At 37.0% G+C, this 23,350-nt stretch overlaps 1 protein-coding gene across 13 annotated transcripts in view; it reads right to left on the reverse strand.

The window, feature by feature from the left end:
- LOC129729587 (sodium/hydrogen exchanger 9B2) overlaps positions 1-23,350 on the reverse strand; it is a 292,387-nt gene that overhangs the window by 192,115 nt on the left and 76,922 nt on the right. Inside the window, exon 1 of one of the 13 annotated variants that reach the window (XM_055688263.1) lies at positions 19,731-19,967. The exons of 11 other annotated variants lie outside the window; for them this stretch is intronic. In XM_055688263.1, the coding sequence (XP_055544238.1) occupies positions 19,731-19,753 (23 nt within the window). In that variant the 5' untranslated portion in view covers positions 19,754-19,967. Of the gene's footprint in view, positions 1-16,157; positions 16,277-19,730; positions 19,968-23,350 lie in introns of those variants that run through there. One more of the 13 variants, XM_055688260.1, reaches the window with a different exon arrangement.

Raw genomic sequence — 23,350 nt, forward strand, 5'->3', positions numbered from 1 at the left:
TAGCGAACGACACAGGCAGTTCTGTATTATCGTACTCCTGAGCTAAGACGGCTCCGCACGCCACTTTTGAGGCGTCGGTTGTGATAATGAAGTCCTTTTTGAAGTTTGGGAATTTCAAAATTCCAGGTGACATTAGTTGTTGTTTTAGAGTGAGAAATGCTTCATGACATTTTTCGTTCCAGTTGAATTTGATGTCTTTTTTCGTTAGGTGGTTTAATGGGTGTGAAATTTCCGAAAAATTGGGGATGAAGCGCCTATAGTAGTTGCAAAATGCAACAAATCTGCGTACTTCATCGGGATTTTTCGGTATTGGATAATTTTTAATTATTGAGTACTTGGCTTTATCGGGTTGTACTCCTTCTTGGGATACGTGGTGTCCCAGAAATGTTACTTCTGTTTTAAAAAAACAACATTTGGCTGGGTTCAATTTTAAATTACAGTTTCTCATACGTTCGAAAACTTTTGATAAGTTTGTAAGGTGGTGTTTTGCTGAACATCCGATAACTATTATGTCATCCACGTATAAGAAGGCACATTCGGGGGGTAAGCCACTCAGTGCCAGCGTCATCATGCGCTGGAAACTGTTGGGGCTTATGTTTAGCCCGAATGGAAGTCTAGTGAATTCATAATGTCCGTTTCCTGCTGTAAATGCTGTGAATTTTTCACAATGGTCTTGTAATTGGATTTGGTGGAATCCGGACATTAGGTCGAGTGTGGAGAAATACCTTGCTCTGCCTAATTGGTCCAGTATTTCATCAATCCTGGGTAATGGAAATTTATCTGGTACGATTCGCTTATTAAGCTGTCGAAAATCGACGACCAGTCTCCATTTATTGTCTCCAGTGTTATTTTTCTTCGGGACTAATAAAATGGGCGAGTTGTATGGTGAGGTGGAATTTTGAATAATGTTTTGATCTAACATTTCTCTGACTTGTTGATCAATTTCGAGCTTTTGGGTTTCTGGTGTTCTGTAATTTTTGATATAGACGGGTGACTTATCGTTTAATAAGATCTCTTGTTTATAAAAATTGTTGGTAGTTAAATAGTCATCCTGTATTGCAAATATGTCGTTATACTGTATACAAAGATGTTCGAGTTCCGTTTTAATTTTCGGGTCGATATGGGTTAGTTGCAGTTCTTGTAATAGTTGTTTGTTCCTTTTGTTTGTTGATGATGTTTGTTGAATGTGCTGATTTCGAACGTAAAAATTTTGTAATGGTACCATGGTCGGCAGAAAATTTGTCGGGATGAACATATTTTTTGTTGTTGTATTTATAAATTTAACGAATTTGTTTTCATTATTAATTATGCTGTTTGCATACATTAGCCCTGGTTTTATTTCTTTTGCTATTGTTACCATATCTTCATTTATGTTGGGTAATTCTAGTTTTTTGATTATCTCGCATCTTGGAGGTATAATCTGTTGAGTCAGTGATTTATCGTGAATAGGTAGCGAAATATAATTATTTTCGAAACTTATGGTTAGTATCCACGAGTTATAATCAATACAGCATTTATAGGCTGCAAAGAAGTCCCTTCCCAAGATTCCATCTGTAGGAATTGGGAAGTTATCATCAACGAGATGAAACTTAAGTCGTACGTGAAGCTCATCTGTCTGCAAGTTAGTGATGAAGCTCCCATATGTATTTATGGTACCTGTACCTATTCCTGAAATTGAACAATAATCGTTTGGGTTGTATTTTTGCTGTTGCTTGATTTTCGATGTCTTAATTACTGAAATGTCCGAGCCACAATCTACTATGAAGCTACATTGTTGCTCGGAGCACTCAATATTTATAAGTACGAAATTGCTTGCGGACAGGTTTATTGCGTAAGCTGCCCTTGCCGTGGACCTAAAAAATTCTGTTGTGGTCCGTGAAAATCGTTAGGGATAAGCTGATATCCCTGTACGTGTTGCTGTATTTGCGGGGTATTTTGTGGCTGTATTTGTTGTTGTGCCATCATGAACATTCCCTGATTGCTGGGGTGTCCACGATGTGGAAAGAATCCCCTGTTCTGGAATCCTCTTCCGTTTCTATAACTTCTGTACCCGCGGTAGTTGTTATAGTTACCACGAAAAAAATTGTTTCTGGTGAGGTTGTTTTGATTACCTCTATTTGGGTGTGCATATCCGCGTCCGTTTTCGCGAGGATTGTTTGATCCTCTTCCTCGATTTTGGTGATTAACTCGACCGGCCGTCAAGATTTGAGCAGTCGCTGATTGACTTGGAGTGTCGAGCTCCATGAGTTTCACAATTGCGTCGCTCAATTTATTAAATGTTCCTGCCCTGAGGATTAATTTTGCTTCTTTATCACTCACCCCTTTGATAAGGGCGTCTATTCCACGTTTAGTGGACATTTTATTAGCGGTTTCTATAGGGATTTCCTCCTTTAAGTACACAGCCTTAAGTTGGCTACATAATCTGTCTACTTTTTCACAAACTTCCGTTAGGTCCCCGGTCTGCTTAACTATGTTTAGTTTAGCAGTCAAATTGTCGGCAGAAATTTTGGACTCGCAGTGTGCTCGTATTGCTACGAGCATCTCGTCCAGTGTGTGGTTTTCGTTGATTGTCTGCCTCGCTTTATCTGTCAAGCGAGTGCGCACCAGGCGAGCGACGGTTTGCGTCGCTGCGATCTTTTGCGCTGGTGTGGCATTGGCGAACGTTTGGTCTACGGTGTCTTGAAAGAGGCGAACCGCGTCTATGAACGAATCTAAGTTTTCAGGTTTGCCGTCATACATTGGGATTAGGGTTGTTCACATTTTCACGTCTACGACAAGTGCCATTTTTGTTTTACTTCGTTTGCGTCTGGATTTTATATAATATAGAAAAACTAAACCTATTGTTCTAACACTCGTTATTTTGTCTTCTGCATAAACAAGTTTTTCGCCTATAATAATCAATATATCGTTATATTTTTGTCTTGTTCCTTTTATGAGAAAATTTAATTCTTCTTTTGGAAATTTTCCTTCGTTTGCGGCCAATCTGTCGTTAAGAAGATTGTAAATTTTTTTTTGCTTGGTCTTGCTTCCTAAATAGAAACTTTTTACTACAAACCCTATTTGGTGATTTTCGAAAATTCCCTATTATCGTATTTAGTTTGGCAATAGGCTCATGTATTAACAGCCTGATGTCGTCTATGTCCATTTAATTGGAATAAGCTGTATTGTTATTTTTAATTGCGGCAAACAGTGGTTGATTCGGTTAGTGTAACACATTTGGAATGTAAGAAAAACTTATTTATTTTTGTTCACGCATTAAATGTTCATTCGGAAGTAAAGCAAGTAAGATATTTAAATGTACTCAGCTTAGCGCCCCTCCGTTGCTGCATTGCTGCTGCTTGTTGTTATTATATCGCAATTGGTCCGATGGCGCTCGTTTCTGCGCACATATTCGCGATGCTGCTACTGCTGTTGAGTGGCTAGATGTTAATGTCCCTTAGATCGTGGGGCGTTCTTCTCTGCGCGAATCGCTGTTTTTCGGTTGCCATTTCATTGTGCTCCGTAAACTGCGCACTGTTGTTATTGATTTACACTACGCACGGTTGTTTCGCTAATTTCGCTATTCTTCGGTTGCTATCTCGTTGTGCTCCGTAAACTGCGCACTGTTGTTATTGATTTACACTACGCACGGTTGTTTCGCTTAATTTCGCTTTTATGCGTCGTTTAACGCGTTTTGAGACTTGCATCCCTTTGCGAATGCTCTTCTCGTTAGTCTCTTTTGATGACACTTGTATATTTTATATAGTATTTGTAGAACGTTTAGTGCTATTAGCACCCACAATTTTAGTTCATGATCGCTATGGCGATCGTTATTCACTGCTGCTAGTTCATTAATTACGTTCACATGGGCATCGCCCGTAATGTCTGTTGTTTTTGATTGTTGTTTCCCCATTATGGAGAAGGCTTATTGGTCCGGCCACTTGGCGCGGTCAGCCATGTAATATCTTATTTGACCGGTAGGGAAGTGATAATAATTCCGTCTAGAACACTCGGTGGTTGAGGTAACAATGTCTTTATTCAGGGTAAGTTTTAGCCTGGCTTGAAGCATGGCTTGGAGCATGGCTTGGAGCATGCTGACTAAGGTACATTTTTAATCGAACACATATGCAGTGGGAACGGTAGAAATGATCGTTCCCACGATGTCATAGTGCCGCGTGTGTTATATCATATTACTCGAGCTCGATGTAATAATGTAGGTATGCTACACTGGTTGGTTGCTATTGACTTTCATTGTAATCGGATTTTTAGTTTAGAGGTTATGTATCAAAATGTTAAAATCACGAAACATCAATATCTCAGAAACCACACAACCGATTTCAACAAAACTGATTGCAGATGATCCGGCTGTCTCCAAAACTCTCAACTTTCAAATTTTCGTGAACATATGGTTCAAAAGTTATCTAAAGAAAAGTTATGCTGAGGTTGTTTAAACTCACTCATTTTTCTCAGAGATGGCTGAACCGATTTTCACAACATTAGTGTTAAATGAAAGGTCTAGTTGCCCCATAGGTTGCTATTGAATTTCATTATAATCGGATTGTAACTTTGTCCGTTGTTTATAAAAATGTGAAATCGCATAATGAAACTAAACATATTGACTTTCTCCTAACGATCACTGGCTAATTAAAAGGTAGAAAAGTGACCCAAATGGCCGAATATCATATACTACTCGACTCAGTTCGACGAATCAAGCATTTTCTGCATGTATGCATGTGAGGTGTACATGTGTGTGTGGGTGTGGGTGTGTACGTGTGTATGTGCACCTTTCTTTCGCACTCACTTTTCTCAGAGATGGTCTGACCGATTTTTTCTATCTTGGTGTCAAATGAAGGGCCTATTTGCCGCTCAGGTTTCTATTGAATTTCATTGTTATCAAACTTTTAGTTTTGGCGCTGCGTCAAAATATAAAAATCGCTCTTATATCTCAGATGCTATGAAAATAATTGAATTCTAATTAATGGGCTTTTAAACCCTTAACCAATGAATTTCATAATGTTTAAACATGTGGTTTGAAAGTAATAGAAAGAATCGTTACCCGCAGACTATATAAAACTATAGCTACGATCAAAATATGTGGCCTCAACATCATTTAAATTTGATATTGTACCAAAAAGGGCCAAATGTCATATATCACTCGACTCAGTTTGGTGAGCTGAGCTTTTTCTGTATATGTGTGTGTATGTGTGTGTATGTATGTGTGTATGTGTGTAGGTGTGTGTATGTGTGTGTGTAACGTCCTCCCTATCTCACTCGATTTTCTCAGAGATGGCTGAACCGATTTCAACGAAATTAATTGCAAATGAAAGGTCTATTGGCCCTTTATTTGGTCCCCGTGATTCTGTGGTTAGCGATGTCGGTCGGCTAGCTCTCCCACACGGTTGTGATAACGGGTTCGATTCCCGATCAGGTCGAGGAACTTTTCGAGCTGGAAATTTTTTCGACTCAGCACTGGGGCACGGTGTATCGTTGTACTTATCCTACAACATACGAAATGTGCGGAAAACAATATCGATAACGAATTCTCTCAACTAATCTAGTTGATCGAGACCGCATTAGCCCCCAGGCTAGCGTGCGATATTGTTATTTGCCCTTTAAAACCCATGCCCCATAAGACCCTATTATTTTTTTTTTGCAAACGGATTATCACTATGGCTGTTATGTTTAAAAATGTGAAATCCAGCTATGAAAAGAAACATATTCCGAAGACTACTTGGACTCACTCATTTTTCTCAGAGATGGTTGAACCGATTTCCACAAAATTAGTGTCGAATGAAAGATTTAGCTGCCTCATAACACCCTATTGAGTTTTGCTGTAATCGGACTGTAACTTCGTATGTGATGTATCGAAATGTGAAAATCACGAAACTTCATTATCTCAGAAACTACACAACCGATTTGAACAATATTGATATTAGATGAACGGGCTAGTCCAGGGTTAGCTGATGAATTATGATTGAACACGTGGTTTCAAAGTTTGACTGTCCTATACGTTCCCTTTTCATTTGATTGTAATCGAACTTAGGCAACCGTTATGTATTAAATTCTTAGAACAACGAAAGTCTATTATCTCAAGTATTACACGACTTATTTGAACGTAACTAGTGTCATACAAACGAGTCATCTCTCAAACTTACAAATAACAAACTTCATAACAATTTGATATGCTGTTCAAAAGTTTGAAGTGATTATACCTCTATTGGATTTAAGCATTCATGTAAATCTATTTTTACAAATAATAAGTTTGAATGAGAAAGGCTGAGTCTGACCGCTAGGTGGATTAATTGAGGTTTTTTTTGTTTCATTAGATTTTATGTCTAGTTTACGTTGAAACTATGCGAAAACAATTTTAAAATTCAAACGAATATAACAATTCATTTTGAAAGGTTAAATATTGTATTTTATCTTAAATCATTCAAAAGTGCCACTAACAAAAGTGATTGTCGATCTTGTTGCACTGCGCATCACTACACATTTGGGCATGCGCTGAACAACAATTGTCATAGCAACGCATTTGCGCATGCGCTTTGTTACGGCGTATTCTAACTTTTTGTTGTGGGGCGTTTTGCTCACACATATGGGCATCTTGCCCCTAAAGTAATTGAAACCACAATTTCGAAGACCTTTTTAAATTTCACGATTTCGACGTATTTTATAGATTTTTATGCCTCAGGATGACGGACACGTAATGACAGATTCTTCTTAACGTGAGCATATTGCCCCCAGTTTATATTTTACCATGTCAATCAAGGAAATTTTTCAACTGTTATATAACTATATAACAGTGAAACTACAGAGGGCGGTCTTGCCCCGCTGGGCGGTCTTACTCTTTTCACCTCTGGCTAACATATCTTTACATAACTTTTGAACCATATGTTTAAGCATTACGAAATTTATAAGTTAAGGGTTTTGAATACAGCCCGTTCTTTTGACACCGGTTTTATTGAAATCGGTTGTGTGGTTATGTGTGGCAGATATTTTCAAACACATTAGGCTGTCGAAGTTGCAAAGAAATATCTCGTGAAGCAGGCTGAACAAAACTTGGATATGGATATGGCAGGAGTCAAGAGAAAGGTCTGGCAATTCGCATTCGCTTGAGTCAATATTTTTCCTTAATTCAGTACGAACTCGATAAAGAAACATGATTTGATTTTTTGATAAAAGAATGACCGAATTACATACACAAATGCATTATTGTTATTGTTATAAATAAATCTTCTTCTAGTTTTGGTGTTTTATACTTTAATATTAAGTGTTGAAAACGGAACTGCTGTCTATATTTTTCAGAATTAATTGAAATGAATAAAGCCTAAAAATGAGTACTAAAATAAGAACAAAAAAACTAAATTGTTTTAAGTGCATAAAATAATTCTTTAATGATTTAAGTCTTCAAATATATGTGCAACAATGTATGAAAAAATTATAAAAACCTAAATTAATCCACCTAGCGGTCAGACCCAGCCTTTCTCATTCAAACTTATTATTTGTTAAAATAAATATACACGAACACTTCAATTTTCAGAAAAAATACACCTTGATAATATTTGCTGGATTTTTTTATCACTCTAAATAACAAATTTTTGGTGGCCAGCAGTGAAAATATACCGATCATTTAAAACATAACATTCAAATAAATATGTTACGCGAAATTTCTGTTTTGATCGTGGTATAATCGAAAAGTCACTTTACTCATATTCAGGTTGGACTCTATCATATATAGACTCGATTATATATCATTCGATAAAATATCATTGTAGATTCGATTATTTATAGTAGGACTTTTTTACCCTTAACCCTTAACTACCATTCATCTGATATCAGTATTGCTCAAATCGGTTGTGAAGTTCCTGAGATAAAAAGGTTTCGTGATTTCCACATTTTGATACATTACAGACGAAGTTACAGTCCGATTACAGAAAAATTCAATGGGTATTATGAGGCAACTAGACCTTCCATTTGACAATAATTTTGTGGAATCGGTTCTGCCATTTCTGAGAAAAATGAGTGAGTTTAAGTAATCTTCGGAATATTCTTTACATTTTTAAGCATAAATAGGCAAAGTAAAAGTCCGATTGCAACAAAAATCAAGAGAGTCATATGGGTTTTTGGGAGGCCCGTTTGAAACCAATTTTTTTGAAATTGGTTGTGTAGTTTCTGAGATGATGAACTTTCGAGATTTTCATATTTTGACGAATAACGTACAAACTAAAAGTGTACCTAAAATGTAATAGGATTTATAGGACAACTACACTGCCGTGATATAACGTTATGACGTACATCTATTTGATCAGTTTCTCAATACGGCCCAAAAACGAACGGGTTACTTGTCACTTTTGTATTGAAATGGTGAATTCGTCATTTTGTTTTCTTGATTTTATGCAACGTACGAATAAGTAACAACTAAAAGAAAGATACCAAAAGATGGGTCTTCGAATAACGAACAAATTGGCATAAGAACCCCATATTTTAAAAAATGGCGCTTACGTCAGTCTGCGAGATTACGGCATACACCTCTCATTTCAGAATAATTTTATGAAAATCGGTTCAGCCATCTCTGAGAAAATCGAGTGAGTTTGAATAGTTGCACACACACAGACACACACACATACAGAAAATGCTCAGCTCGTCGAGCTGAGTCGAGTGATATATCGTCGGTTTCGTGCAACACTGGCACAACTCAAAAAACATAGTTTCGAGAAAAACGCGTTTGAAAGTTTGCGTCGAAAATTTATTTTTCGATTCTCAACAAAACTTTGAAGTTTAAGATTACCAATCCTTATGCAACACCTTTAGGTCTATTATGCACATATTATGAGCACGTTGTCCAAGTTAAAACCTTATTTTGACTAACTTCATGGAAAAATTTCGATTTGTGCAGCAAAGGCACTTCTACTCATAACTCTGGGATTTTTGTGATTTTCGAAATGGGATTTCGTGTGATGAAACTCAATTTGGTATCGTTTGCCATCAAAAACTCAAAAATGCAAAATTCTGAGTTGTGCCAGTGTTGCACGAAGCCGACGATATGCCATCCGGCCCTTTGGAGCACTTTTATACCTTCGGTTTTGTCAGTGATTGCTATACCCTTCTAGGGACCATTCATTAATGATGTCACACGTTTAGTGGGGGAGGGGGTTTCAATTATTGTGACATTTTGTGACATATGGGGGAGGGGGGTTAGCTTGAGTGTGACATCACATTTTAACCAAAAAAAAAAAAAATTAAAAAGTCACATACCTAACCACAGAGATCAACTCAGAACTATTTATAATATTTGCATCATTCATTTATAGTTCTACGATCCCCTTTTTTGCGTAAGATTTGCTTTAGATAAAATAAATGACTATTTTATTCTCCCTGGAAAAGCATAATGTTTTTTAATTCCGTTTCACCCTGCATGTTCATTTATGAATGACAGCGCAATTTCATTAATTTTTAGTGTCTCTCAATCCAATAATACAATAATACAAGGGGGGGGGGGTCAAGGAAGTTGTGACAACTTGTGACAAGGGGGAGAGGGGGAGTTAATTTTTTCCAAATTTTGCGTGACATCATTAATGGATCGTCCACTAGAAGGCAAAAATATTCAAAAAATTGAGATTTGAGAAAACTGGTTTACAGTCATTACGCAGGTTCTATATAAAACTTTCGGTGATATTATTGCCTCGGAAAAAAACGAATAGATAATGATTGTCAAATTTGGTTCAATTTACTTGATTATTTTTTGAGATGTGCAGAAATTTGTGTTTCATTTGTATGGAAGAAGGAGGGGTGTCGAATTGTTATGGACATATTTGTTGCCCTTGAAAACATTTACACGCCAAGTTTGGTTGTATTTGCTTGGTTGGTTCTCTCGAAGTGTGCGAAATTTGTAATTCATTTGTATGGGACCCCTCCCTTACAGAAGAGGGAGGGGTGTCAAACCATTATGGACATATTTGTTACCATTCGCCTGCCAAATTTGGTTCCATCTTCTTGATTAGTTCATGAGATGTATGAGATGTATTCATTTGTATGGGACTCCTCCCTTACAGAAAAGGGAGGGGTGTCAAACCATTATGGACATATTTGTTACCATTCGCCTGCCAAATGTGGTTCTATTTACTTGGTAAGTTCATGAGATGTGCAGAAGTTTGTGTTTCATTTGCATGGAACCCCTCCCTTCCAGAAGAGAGGGGTGTCGAACCGATATGAACATATTTGAAAGAAGCAAAGCAAAGCCTTGGTGCTACACCCCAATTCGGAACCTGACCTTCTGTTTATTATACACAGATTTCAAAGCCAACTGTTTAGTGTACAGGACAATTGCGGGGCCTCTCCCTTACAAAACAGGGAGAAATGTCAAACCATTATGGACATATTTGTTACCCCTAAAACATTCACCTGCCAAATTTGGTTTTATTTACTTGATTAGTTCTTGAGATGTGCAGAAATTTGTATTTCATTTGTATGGAACCCCTTTCTTCTAGAAGAGAGAGGGGTCTCGAACTATTTTAGTAACCATTCTTGGCCCCCAAAACCCCTATATACAAAATTACGCCTATCGGTTCAGTAGCCCCAAGCCTATATGGATCAAACAGACAGACAGACAGACAGACAGACAGACAGACAGACAGACAGACAGACAGACAGACAGACAGACAGACAGACAGACAGACAGACAGACAGACAGACAGACAGACAGACAGACAGACAGACAGACAGACAGACAGACAGACAGACAGACAGACAGACAGACAGACAGACAGACAGACAGACAGACAGACAGACAGACAGACAGACAGACAGACAGACAGACAGACAGACAGACAGACAGACAGACAGACAGACAGACAGACAGACAGACAGACAGACAGACAGACAGACAGACAGACAGACAGACAGACAGACAGACAGACAGACAGACAGACAGACAGACAGACAGACAGACAGACAGACAGACAGACAGACAGACAGACAGACAGACAGACAGACAGACAGACAGACAGACAGACAGACAGACAGACAGACAGACAGACAGACAGACAGACAGACAGACAGACAGACAGACAGACAGACAGACAGACAGACAGACAGACAGACAGACAGACAGACAGACAGACAGACAGACAGACAGACAGACAGACAGACAGACAGACAGACAGACAGACAGACAGACAGACAGACAGACAGACAGACAGACAGACAGACAGACAGACAGACAGACAGACAGACAGACAGACAGACAGACAGACAGACAGACAGACAGACAGACAGACAGACAGACAGACAGACAGACAGACAGACAGACAGACAGACAGACAGACAGACAGACAGACAGACAGACAGACAGACAGACAAACAGACAGACAGACAGATAGACAGACAGACAGACAGACTGCATTTTTATATGTTTATATATACAATAACTTCCACGTCTTCATTTCAACAACTAAAGGTTATTTAAAGTGCGTTACTCTGTTGAGTATATTAAATAAATACAAAGAAGTTAATGATTTTGAATACAATTTTTCTGTTCGATATAAAAAAAACTGTTCATACTTTTCGCTCATAGTTATGGTATATTTTATACTCATATAAAAAATAGTGTTAGTGCCAATTTTGGAATAATCAGTTGATTGATAGACAGGTACAATTGGTAGACTTGTGGTTTAGGTATCTTGAACTGTATAGTAACTTAACGGTTCGTTTGATCGGTATAATGTTGTAGATAGTAATTTTTTCCTTCCAAAAAACTATTAATTTTTTTATCGGAATTTTTTTTTCATGTTTAGTTTATTTAAATTTATTCAACTATCAATATTTAATTATTGTTGTGTGGTTTTTCAAGAAAAATTCAACCTTTTCAAAAAGCGAGTTTTTGGTATATAGGGTAGCGAACGGTTTCGGCAGGTTTCTGCACAAGATTGCTGCAGTTCGCTACCCTATTTATCATAAAATTTTGTGTTTAGAAAAAAAAGATCGATATTTCTATTATAAAATTCAAACTTTTTTGTTTCGCATTTCTCCATGATTTATGAACCATCAATAATATATTGCTAATACCACAGACAAACAGACGTGCCTCTTCGAACGAAAGTCCTGAAAAACCTTCGTCCTTATTCGAAACGTTACACTCATGCGCCACTATGTGAGCTTATTGCCTACTAACTTATTTTCGTAAAACGGTTTTTGTCTTTGCTAATGGGTGTGCACGCTTGCTTAAATCAACACAAGCGGCATTACTGATGGTTTTTGTCTTTGATAATGAAAGTGCACGCTTGCTTATACCGACACTAGCGGCATTATTGCCCACTAAGCAAAATTTTCTAAATTAAAAAAATCGTTATTTTTCTGCTCGATGAAATCCTCATCGAGTGGCACGTCTGTTTGTTTGTGTTAATACTATGCAATCTAAAGAAAAAATGTTTTTTTTTTTCAAAAAAAAAGCTCGTTGAAATAATCATTTTAAATGTTTAATTATTAAAATTGGGAGAGTTTTTATGAAACTGTTAAGCATAATAGTGCTTCTGTTCTAAAAAAATATCTCTAATATTAAAAAATTTCATTTAATGATAACATAATCGTATCCTATTATAAGCAACTGGATTTATAACAATATCTACCTTTTAGAAATGGCCCCTAACTAACCAGTGTCTCCAGTAACAAATCTGCCTTGTTTGAATAGATCGGTACAACGAAAAGAGCATTAGCTTCAGGTCATGATAAATGTGAACATTTAATACGTATCAAATTTGAGTACTAAGAGTACAAATTTGTTGTGCTTCAAACAGACATGTTGTTATAGGTTTTGTTGTGAATAGCTTACAATATTAATTCGAAATAAAATATCCGTATTTATCTACGGAGCTGTCACTTTTGCCTTTACAGCAGATTACTAATACATATATACTCTGCAAGTGCGCTATAGAACTCATCGTTCATAGTCAAGAAAATTCAGGTAACATGAAAAAGGCGGGCACGTGACTTGCTGCATCAACTGATCACTTGCAGCTTTGAAATTTTTGTCTCACCCTGTCAGACAAGTCGTGCAAGTCGTGCTCAACGAAGACTACAAATGACGCACAAGATTAATTCTTTTAAAATAAAAACGTTTCGGTGCACACAAATGTGTTGCATTGTGATTTGTTAGATGATGACATAGTTATAAGCTTGCAAATACACATCTGTTTCATTGTTAATAATAGCATGATTATGGTTGCATATCAGTTGATTTATCATTTTTTATAAGACACTACTTTTTGACAGAACACGACGATAAATAGAATTGCATAAAAAAATGTGACGACTCAACTGATCGGTTCCAACAAGAGTTCTATCTTTTGTATTATTGAAGGGTACAACGAAATATGTATGTAGGGTAATTTGGGGTAATTTAGACCCCCTAAGGAAAACTCCTGTTATTTCGTAGCGTGTGTTTTCTATCCCAAAAACGTAATGTAATATTGACCTGTTTTCTATGATTTCACGTTAAATCATGATATTGAGGTCAAAAGAACAAAAAAATAAAGAAATTAATAAAAAAGATTTTCGGGCATAAAAAAATCGTTTGGGGTGAAATAGACCAGCTATTGGGATAATATGGACAGTGTTTGGGGTACTGTGGATATGGTAGAAAATGTGAGTTTTATATTATCAATGGTTGCTTACTACACAGTAGAAGGGTGTATTAGGCATACGGAATGATAATTGCAATTCTTGGGCATTGCATAGTGATTCCAGTGATAGGCCAAAAAAATACCCTTTTCCAATTACTCAAACTAAAAACTGAGTATGCGTTCGTGTGTTGCGTGTGAGTCAGTGTGCGTGTTAGTGTGCGTGTTAGTGTGTGTGTGTGTTAGTGTGTGTGTCAGTGTATGTGTGTCAGTGTGTGTGTGTTAGTGTGTGTGCCAGTGTGTGTGTGTCAGTGTGGGTGTGTGTCAGTATGTGGGAGTGTGCCAGTGTGTGGGTGTGTGTCAGTGTGTGGGTGTGTGTGTCAGTGGTTTTGTCAGTGTGTGTGTGTCAGTGTGTGGGTGTGTGTGTCAGTGTGTGTGTGAGTGTGTGTGTGAGTGTGTGTGTGCGTGTGTGTGCGCGTGTGTGTGTCAATATATGTGATATATTTCTTTTCCCAAAAATTCATGAGAATCGGATGATACACCAATTTTTGGCAGCACTTTAAAAATTGCTGTGTCTGTCAATTTTAATGATTCCTATGTTTAAAAATCAATTTTATTTTTTTTTAACTTCGAAACCTGTAACTTTCAGTTTTTCAATCAAGTTTTAAACATTTTGCCGGAAAGCCAAAAATCATGTATTTCAGAACTCATGTGTACCGTACAGTCTTGTGAAACAGTTCGGAATGATCAGATAAACAACAGCCTATGGGAAATTTACCGTATTTTTCGAATTTTTGGGTCCCGGTTTGCATATCGTCGCTCCAAATCCGTTAATCCCAAATCCGTGCAACGGAAATTATTTAACGAATGTACTTTGACGTACGATTTCTTATTTTTCACTGAGAGGTCTATCAAATACCTCCAATTTTCCATTAAATCTTTTAATCGTTTAAACGGCTCAAAAGTTACAAATTTTTGAAAAATGACTGTCGATTTTTGGCAACTTTGATTCAAAAGGGATCGTCAAAAGGATTAAATAAAAAAATGCTGGTATAATTTTTTTCGATAAAGAACAAGTATACCAATGTTGAGCATGATCTGAATAAAAAATAAATTTGATAATAAGATTGGTGTAACGGCATTTTAGATGAATAACATTGTCTGACATCAGAAATGAGTTCAACACCCCAAAATTGGCATTATACGTCGTTTTCAATCATTTTAGAAAGACTTTTAAGTTTTTTCCAACTTTTGTTCAGAAACCCGCCACTGTGAGGGGGATTGAAAACATTTTGTGTACGGATAATTTATCCCGGATTGCCCGCAATACTTTTTACAGTTCATCCTTTGTACACCGCCGCACAGAGGAGTACCTAGAACAAAAAGCTGGCCAAAATAAGAAAAAAGTTTTTTGTCGCTTTTTGGTGCCGCTATATTTTTTCCTGCAGCTTAAATAAATGCTCCACAAAATGCCATCACTCGATGAACGTTAAACGGTATCATCATATGCTGGGAGCGCTGTAAACATTGACAAATTTTCAAGCATTTTTTTTGGGAATCGAACCATTTATAGTAACAAGTTGTGCCAGGCATCAAAAAAATGACAATTGATCAATATTTTGCAGCAAATGAGTTCTGTATGTTCAATGCTAATAAACCGGTTGATAGAAATTCCGAAATTTCAAAATTATAGTTACTTTTAAGAAGTTTTAGACATTAGTGATTTTTACGTATTTTCGAGCATTTTCAATATTAAAAAAGTTATCAAAGTTATCAAAGTTAAAAAGTTATCAAATCTCGCAGAATCCGATCATATAATCATCGGAGGAATGGAAGTTCATAACATCACGAACAAATTCTCGCAAATATCTCAACCGGTAACGTCCGGATTGGCATTTGCGACCCGTTTGAAAAATGTTGTTTTTGACGAATTTGACGCTGAGTGTTCACGCATACACGGGAAATTAAAAAAAAAGCCTGATGGGTGCCTGCCTCACGCTTAAAACAGTGTTTCAGCTCAACAAAGATGAAATGAGATTAATTTAGTGAATGAATTTCAACTAATTTAAGTTAACTCAAAAATAACTTGATGCACAGAATCAATAATCCAGGTAAATAACACTCCGTACAAAAGGCTTTTTCCAACCTACGTAGGTTCCACGAGGCATCATATAATTTGTGAGCATCAAATTGATAGGTCTAAATGAAGATATTTTACTACATCATTTTTCTGGTAAATTCTTAAATTTGTTTCGCTGCCCGTTTTGCGAAAACAAATCATTCGAGCGTATTACTTCATCTGCTCACTAACATTAATGAAGACACATAGGCTATGTAAATGTAGTCATTAAGTTGTGTGTGTGATATTTAGAGTTACTTTTTGATACAATACTCGAACCAGCCACTTCCACTTTTCACTTAAATATTTCCCAAAATATTGCTAAATAGCAGCGGAAATAATTTTGGCCAGGTTTTCACTCGAGTTACTCCTCTGTGCGTCGCCTGTTCGTCCGCTTTTGTATGCTCGCGGCATTAGTCCGATAAAAGAATTTACTTCAAACTCACCTGACCATATCACCCCAAAAAAACGCAATTTCTTCTACTATTTCTTCGACTATGTTATCGTAATCCTTCATCAAAATGTGGCCTTTTTCTGGACAAACACGGCTGCAAAACTGATTAGACTGAAAACATTGAAGAAGTTCTCATAAAACCTTAAATACACGAGCGTAAAACTTACAGCAACATCAACTTTTGATGTTTCCTTTGTTTACATTGGCACTGCGGTGCACCTATCACAGCAAACCATGAAATTTTTATGTTAGGTGGGGTTTAATAGTTCAAGGAAAGGATGAAGTAGTACATGGAACCCAAATAAGTAATACTTTCCAAGATAAAGCACCTCCAAATAACCCTAAGCTACCCTTATAGCAAATCGGCTAAAAACCTAAAAAAAGGCTACGTCATTTATGGATGTTCCCTAGCATGCTGCATTGATTAGTAGGTACATTCTAGAAGCTTGCTTCGTACGGAAATATTTTCAGTTGTAGAACAGTAATTGTGCCATCGCGATTGTCGACCCTGTTTACTGTTTTATTTATTTATTTATTTATTTATTTCGTCAATCATATATGTAGACTGGTTACATTAATTTCTAAACTATACACGAACATAAAACAAATTAATTTTGCGTCCTCAGCCTAAAGGACTTGAAATACTGTTTCAGTTTATACCGGGACATCGTGAAGTCAATGGCTTCGCAGTGTTGATTATAAGAATTCATCATACTATTTATAGGTCCATTTTTTGCGTATTCCGTACGATGATGGTTAAGAGCAAATAAACTACGGTGTCGAAGTTGTCGAATGAGTGCATAAAAGTTCAATTTAGAAAGTAGTACTGCTGAGTCAACGTTCTGCGAAACGATATCGTTTACAAATGAAGCCATCGCGTACTCTCGCCGTTCTTTCAATGTTTGAATGTCAATCAACATGCAGCGTGCTTCATATGACGGAAGACGATGTGCGGTCCAACCTAGCTTACGAAGAGCATATAGTAGAAATTGCTTTTGTATTGATTCTATTCTTTCTTCATGTACGCCAGGACGAGGAGACCACACAATGCTACAGTATTCCAGTATTGACCTCACATAGGCAATATACAAAGTTTTGATAGTGTACGGGTCTTGAAAATTGTAACAGAAGCGTTTGATAAACCCTAACATGTTGTTTGCCTTGTGTATGATAGTGTTATAGTGGTCGATGAAATTAAGTTTAGAATCTAAGATAATTCCTAAATCCCTAACTTTATCACATTTCTTCACATTCTGATCCCCTAATGCAATTACAATTTTGGGCGTTGTTAATTTTCTGCTAAAGGATATTACATTGCATTGTTTTACATTTACTTCAAGTAGGCTTTTCTTACACCAGATGTAAAATGTGTGGATTTCATTCTGAAATACATTGATGTCTTCTTGATTTTTTATTTCCAAAAACAGCTTCATGTCGTCGTCATATATTAGAACTTTAACATTTTTAAGGATGAAGGAAATGTCGTTTACGTACAAAATAAAAAGAAGTGGTCCTAAGTGAAAGCCTTGGGAAACACCTGAAGTAACTTGAATGGGATTTGACTTTTCTCCATTAAATTTTATTATTTGTTGCCTGTCTGTTGAATATGATTCAAGCCACTTCAGGAGACCAGACTCAATTCCAATTTTTTGCAGTTTAAAAAGTAGCATTGGTATGTCAATACGAACAAATGCTTTGCTAAAGTCTGTATATAGAGCTTCAACATGGTTCCCATTATCCATTGCATTCAATGAGTAATCTACGAATTCAAGTAAATTTGTGGATGTAGAGCGGCCTTTGAAGAAGCCGTGTTGTTTGTCAGTTATTCGATTTTTGACTTGAGCAAATATCTTTTTATTGACAATTGCCCCAAAGAGTTTAGGAATGCAAGAGATAATAGCGATTCTACGATAATTACGTATGTCAGATTTACGCCCAGATTTGAAAATAGGCACTAAAAATGAGCTTTTCCATATATTTGGGCAGACTCCAGTTTCCAACGACATATTGAACAGCCAGAACAAAGGAGATGCAAGTTCCTTCGAAAGATTTTTCATAAGTGCTGGAGGTATTCCGTCAGGTCCAGGTCCTTTGGAAGGGTCTAAATTTCTCAGACCCTGCAAAACATCCTGTACCTGAAGTTGGTTGACACCAACGTTTCTTGGATATTCTGGATAAAATGCAAAATAATCACGGTTGCGATTTTCTTCGGAAAATGTAGTATAGATTTCCTGGAAAAATTTTGCAAAAAGATTGCAATTTTTCTCCGAGTTATCACCAACATGTTCATCGAGTTGCATTATTGATGGAAAATTGTCTGATTTTAGTTTTGTTTTGACGTAATTGAAGAAGTTCTTTGGACAAGACTTAATTTCTAGTTCAGTTTTTGCATTGAATTCTTCAAATGCATCACTGATTGCAAAGTTCAGTTGATCACATATTTCCAAGTAAATTGCCAGATTTTCACTGCTATTGTGCTTTTTGAAAATTTTGTGAGCTTTTTGTTTGCGGTTTTTAAAATTTTTTATTTGTTTGTTAAACCAGACTGGATGTTTAGTGTTAGCGTGGCGTCGTTTTTTCTTCAATGGAATCTCTTGAGAGATGATGTTGTACAGAATTTTGTAAAAGACGCTAACAGATGATTCGACATTTCCTTCATCTCTAAAAATTTGTTGCCAATTGACACAGTTTAATTTGTTTTTAATATTTGCTTAGTTCGCGAGTTTGAAATCAAGGACTTCCTCATACTCACAGTCGTTGGGTCTTTGATATTCATGTAAAAATAAAGAATATTCAATTGCTGTGTAAAACTTTTCGTTTTTCCACAGTGGGTTAAATGATTCGGTCACACAGAAATCTTCATGGATATTCGTTAAGAGTAGGTCCAAATAGCAATTTTCACGGTTTCTTACATGGTTAACCTGGTTCAAACCTAGTTTAGCAATTTCGTCAAACATGAAGTGCAAAGTGATGTTATCTCCAACGACTGGGAGTAGGATGCTTTTGTTTTCAGGGTCCAAGATGAAGTCAGCGGTGTTTTGATTGAAGTCCCCATAGATGTGAACTTTCACTTCTGGAGGTAGTTCAGATAAAATTTTTTCTGCGCAATTAAAAAACTTTTCATACGTAATTTTATTAGCGTTATGTGGAGGAAAGTACACAGAGGCGAATACGTGTATTTTACCTGCTATGTACGAATTTATCCAAATGTGCTCGAATTCTTTGAATTTAGGTGCAGCAACAGTTTCTGAATTAAAATTCACAGAGACCGCTATGAGGACTCCTCCGCCTGACTTCTTCTCGGATTCCTGTCATTCCTGAATACATTAAACATATTTCAAAAAATTTCTTCACTTTTGACACTTTCATCCCAGTTTGTTTCAGTCGCCAATATGACTGAAAAGGATGAGCCTAGAAGATTGTTGTAAATTTGTTTCATTTTGGCTGGGCCTTTCATGCGATTGAAATTTTGACAGTAAACCAAAATTTCAGTCGCATTTTGTGTTGGTGAAGAAATTTTTGGGGATATGGTGGTTGACGATGTTTGAGGGTTGGTGAGTGTTACCTGTAAGTCTTCTTCTTTCTCATCGAAAGGGGTCGTTATTTCCGAAAACTCGGTTTGTAAAATTTGTCGGTGCTTTCCCTTAGTTGTTGTAGGCGGTGTGTTCGTTCACTGGATAACGATGTCCGATGAGACTGCAGGTCTGCTAAAGCGTCATCGCGTGATATTCCCAGTTCTTCATGTACGTCCAGGAAAATTTCACGTAGCAGGTTTAAGTCAGTTGGTAGTCCTTCAGCTGCCAGCATCACCGATGCACTAATTTTGGTGATTCCTCGAATGCATACCGTTATTGGCTGATCATGCAGGAAAGCAAGGAAAGTTCGTACCGTATCCATAATTTTGTGATCACGCAGCCGTGCCTTCAGATAGCGTTTGTCACCAGCAGCGGACTGCTCCGTTAGTCTGACAATCGGTGGACGCATAGGATCTAGCAGCGGAGCAGTATTTTCCGGTTCTGACTTTGAAGTAGTGCTCTGTGTTGTACCTTTTTCAGATCGATACGGGTTGATAGTTTCTCCTTTCCTGAAGTTGATGAGTTTTGGAGCAGAAAGTGCAGCTATCGAATGGTCGGTTGATGAGGGTGGCCCGGCGAATTGAACTTTTGCTGTGGCTAGTAATTCTTTGTCTGATGCGTTGATGCGTTGATAGTTTTGCGTGCCGCTGTGCTGGTTGTTTTGTTTACTGGTATGAGTGATTTGTTGTTTTCTTTTTTTACGGTTTCTTTTGGCTTTTTCGGCAGCTTTTCCTTGTAGTCTTCGAGACCGTTGCTTGGCATCATAATCGCAGTGTGCGTAATGACGAGCATCATAGTTTGTTTATAACGTGCTGTGATATTTTCGAATTTTTACGTGTGAAATTGTGTGTGCACATAGAATATTTAGTGTCTAAAGTGTACTATAGAAAGATCTTCATCAGGATAAGTAGAAGTGCAGTAATATCTGCTGCTTATTTTGAATAAATTTTGCAATTTTATTTGCTCTCCGCCACGGCTGGCTGCCGTCGGCATTGTTTTTTTCTTTTTCAATTGTCTCTGCCGGTAGTGTTGTGTCGCCGTACAGCATCCACTGTGTAGGTAAAATGGAATGTGCAAAGTGTAGTCAAACGGTTGTGATCAACGATGTCGTTTACTGTTGTAACTGCAAACAGAGATTTCACTCTCGCTGTGTAGGCATCGGTAATGCGGCTATTAAGTTGATCAATGCGAATGACAATCTTCTGTTCAAGTGTGATAATTGTCTATCGGTTCAGTGTTGTGATGAGCAGAATGTATCGGTTTTGGATGTCAAAGTAATAAGAGACGAGATTAACAAAATTTCTGCCTCTTTTACAGATTTGCAAAACAACATTGCTGCTCAGATAGACAACGCGTTCAAGATCGGGATGGAAGAAATGAGATTAAATGTAAATGGTACTCTAAAGGAAAGAGTTGCCGATTTTGAAAAATTAATGCATGAAAAAATGAATAATATGACTCTGTCATTTTTTGAGAATAAACGTGATAGGGATTTAGTTGCGATGAATAGTGTGATATCTGAACCGGCTGATTTCAGCCGTAATTCAGCTAAAAAGGTTAAAAAACGAAAGTTAAATGAAGATGAAAAACAAAGTTTTAGCGATGAACCGATGACTTATGCAAACGTTTTGAGCGGTAGTAAGAAACGTAAGGCTTGCCCGGTCATCGTGATTAAACCAAAAGAGTCCATCCAAAGTAGCGAAGCTACGCGGGAGTTTTTAAAATCAAAATTAAATCCTAAAAAACACAAGATTAGTAACTTTAAAACCGGGAAAGACGGCTCTGTTATTGTTGAGTGTGCAACAAAAGAAAATGTGGAGGTGGTGAAAAATGGCATTGAAGGTAATCTGGGTGAAAGCTATACAGTTGTTGTTCCCACACCTCCGGTGCCAAGATTAAAAGTGTTGGGCATGAGCGCTCAATATTCCTCAGATGTCTTCATTGACTTTTTGAAAAGTCAAAATGAAGACATTGCAATTGGAGATGTCAAAGTCTTGCGTACGTATGAAAATCCACGTTTCACGTATAACAAGTACAACGTTGTGATAGAAGTCGATAAAAAGACTTATGACTGTTTATTATCCGCGAAAAAAGTAAATGTTGGGTGGGATCGGTGCCCTATAGTTCCAGCGATAAATGTCCTTAGATGCTTCAAATGTGGAGAATTCGGCCACAAGAGTACAGATTGCAAAAACCATGAAACGTGCTCTTTGTGTAGTGAGCATCATAGAACTTCGGAATGCAGATCCACTGTATTGAAATGCGTTAATTGTTCTAAATACAATAAAGATCGTAAAATGAATCTGGACGTTAACCATGCGGCATCTAGTTCAGAGTGCCTAGTTTATAAAAAATTGTATGATCAAAAAAAGGCAGCCTGCATTTCAATAAATAGCAATCAGGTTCCAGGAATGTGTGTAGCTTAGATATTATATATTTGAATATTGCTGGTCTCTCTACAAACTACGTAGCTTTACGTCATATTGTAGAGTTGAATCGTCCATTTTTAGTTTTTTTGTCAGAAATACACATAGTAGATATCGATGCATTTGATCAATATTCTATTCCGGGATACAATATTGCTGCCTGTTTGTCACATTCTAGACATACTGGAGGGGTTGCTATTTATGTCAAAGAATCAGTACAATTCAATGTTTGTTTCAATGAAGCAATTGAAGGAAATTGGTTTTTGGGCATAACAGTGGACCGAGGCATGAAGGTTGGTAACTATGGTATAGTTTATCATTCCCCTAGTTCTAGTGATCAGCGATTTTTGTAAATACTAGAAAACTGGTTTGAGTTATTTGTGGATAGCCGCAAATTTAACGTGATTGCTGGTGACTTTAACATAAACTGGCGTGATAGCTTAAATTCGAGCCATTTGAAGAGATTAATAGAGTTTTGCAATTTAAAACGAGTTGTTACTGAATATACGCGTATTCCTAGACACAGTAAAACTTTGATTGATCATGTTTATACAAACTTTGATTCTGTTCGCGCTGCAGTAAATTCTGAATTGAAAATAACCGATCATTAGACTCTTGTTATTACTGTAAATCAGAGTATAAACAGTGATGATAATTTAGTTAAACTAAAGTGTTGGAAAAATTACTCGAAACGAAAGGTTTCGGATCTTGTCGCGAGAAACGTGGATTTCCCATTATCGGGGTGCCTTGATCATAAACCCGATGTTCTCAATAACGTCTTAAAAACGTGTACTAATCAGTTAGTAGAACAAAAGTTTGTTGTTGTGAAGAACTCCAACAAGTGGTACACTTTGGATCTTTTACGTCTTAAACGTAAGAGAGATGGATGGTATAAAAAGTTTTGTAGAACAAATAGTAATGATCACTGCCGTAACTATACGATAGCGCGTAATATATATTCTCAAACTCTGATCAAAACACGGAGCGAATATATACATAGGAAAATTGAACATCATAAAAATAACAGCAAAGAGTTATGGAAAATATAAAAGTCATTGTTGAAACCTGGCGTTTGCAAATCGCGGTCCATAACCTTTAATGGCACAGAAGAACGATCAGAACAAGCAATCGGTTCTAAGTTCAATACTTATTTTATCGATAGTGTTTCAGATATCAATCGATCT

The sequence above is a fragment of the Wyeomyia smithii genome, chromosome 3, assembly GCF_029784165.1.
Source record: "Wyeomyia smithii strain HCP4-BCI-WySm-NY-G18 chromosome 3, ASM2978416v1, whole genome shotgun sequence".
Taxonomy (NCBI): Eukaryota; Metazoa; Arthropoda; class Insecta; order Diptera; family Culicidae; genus Wyeomyia; species Wyeomyia smithii.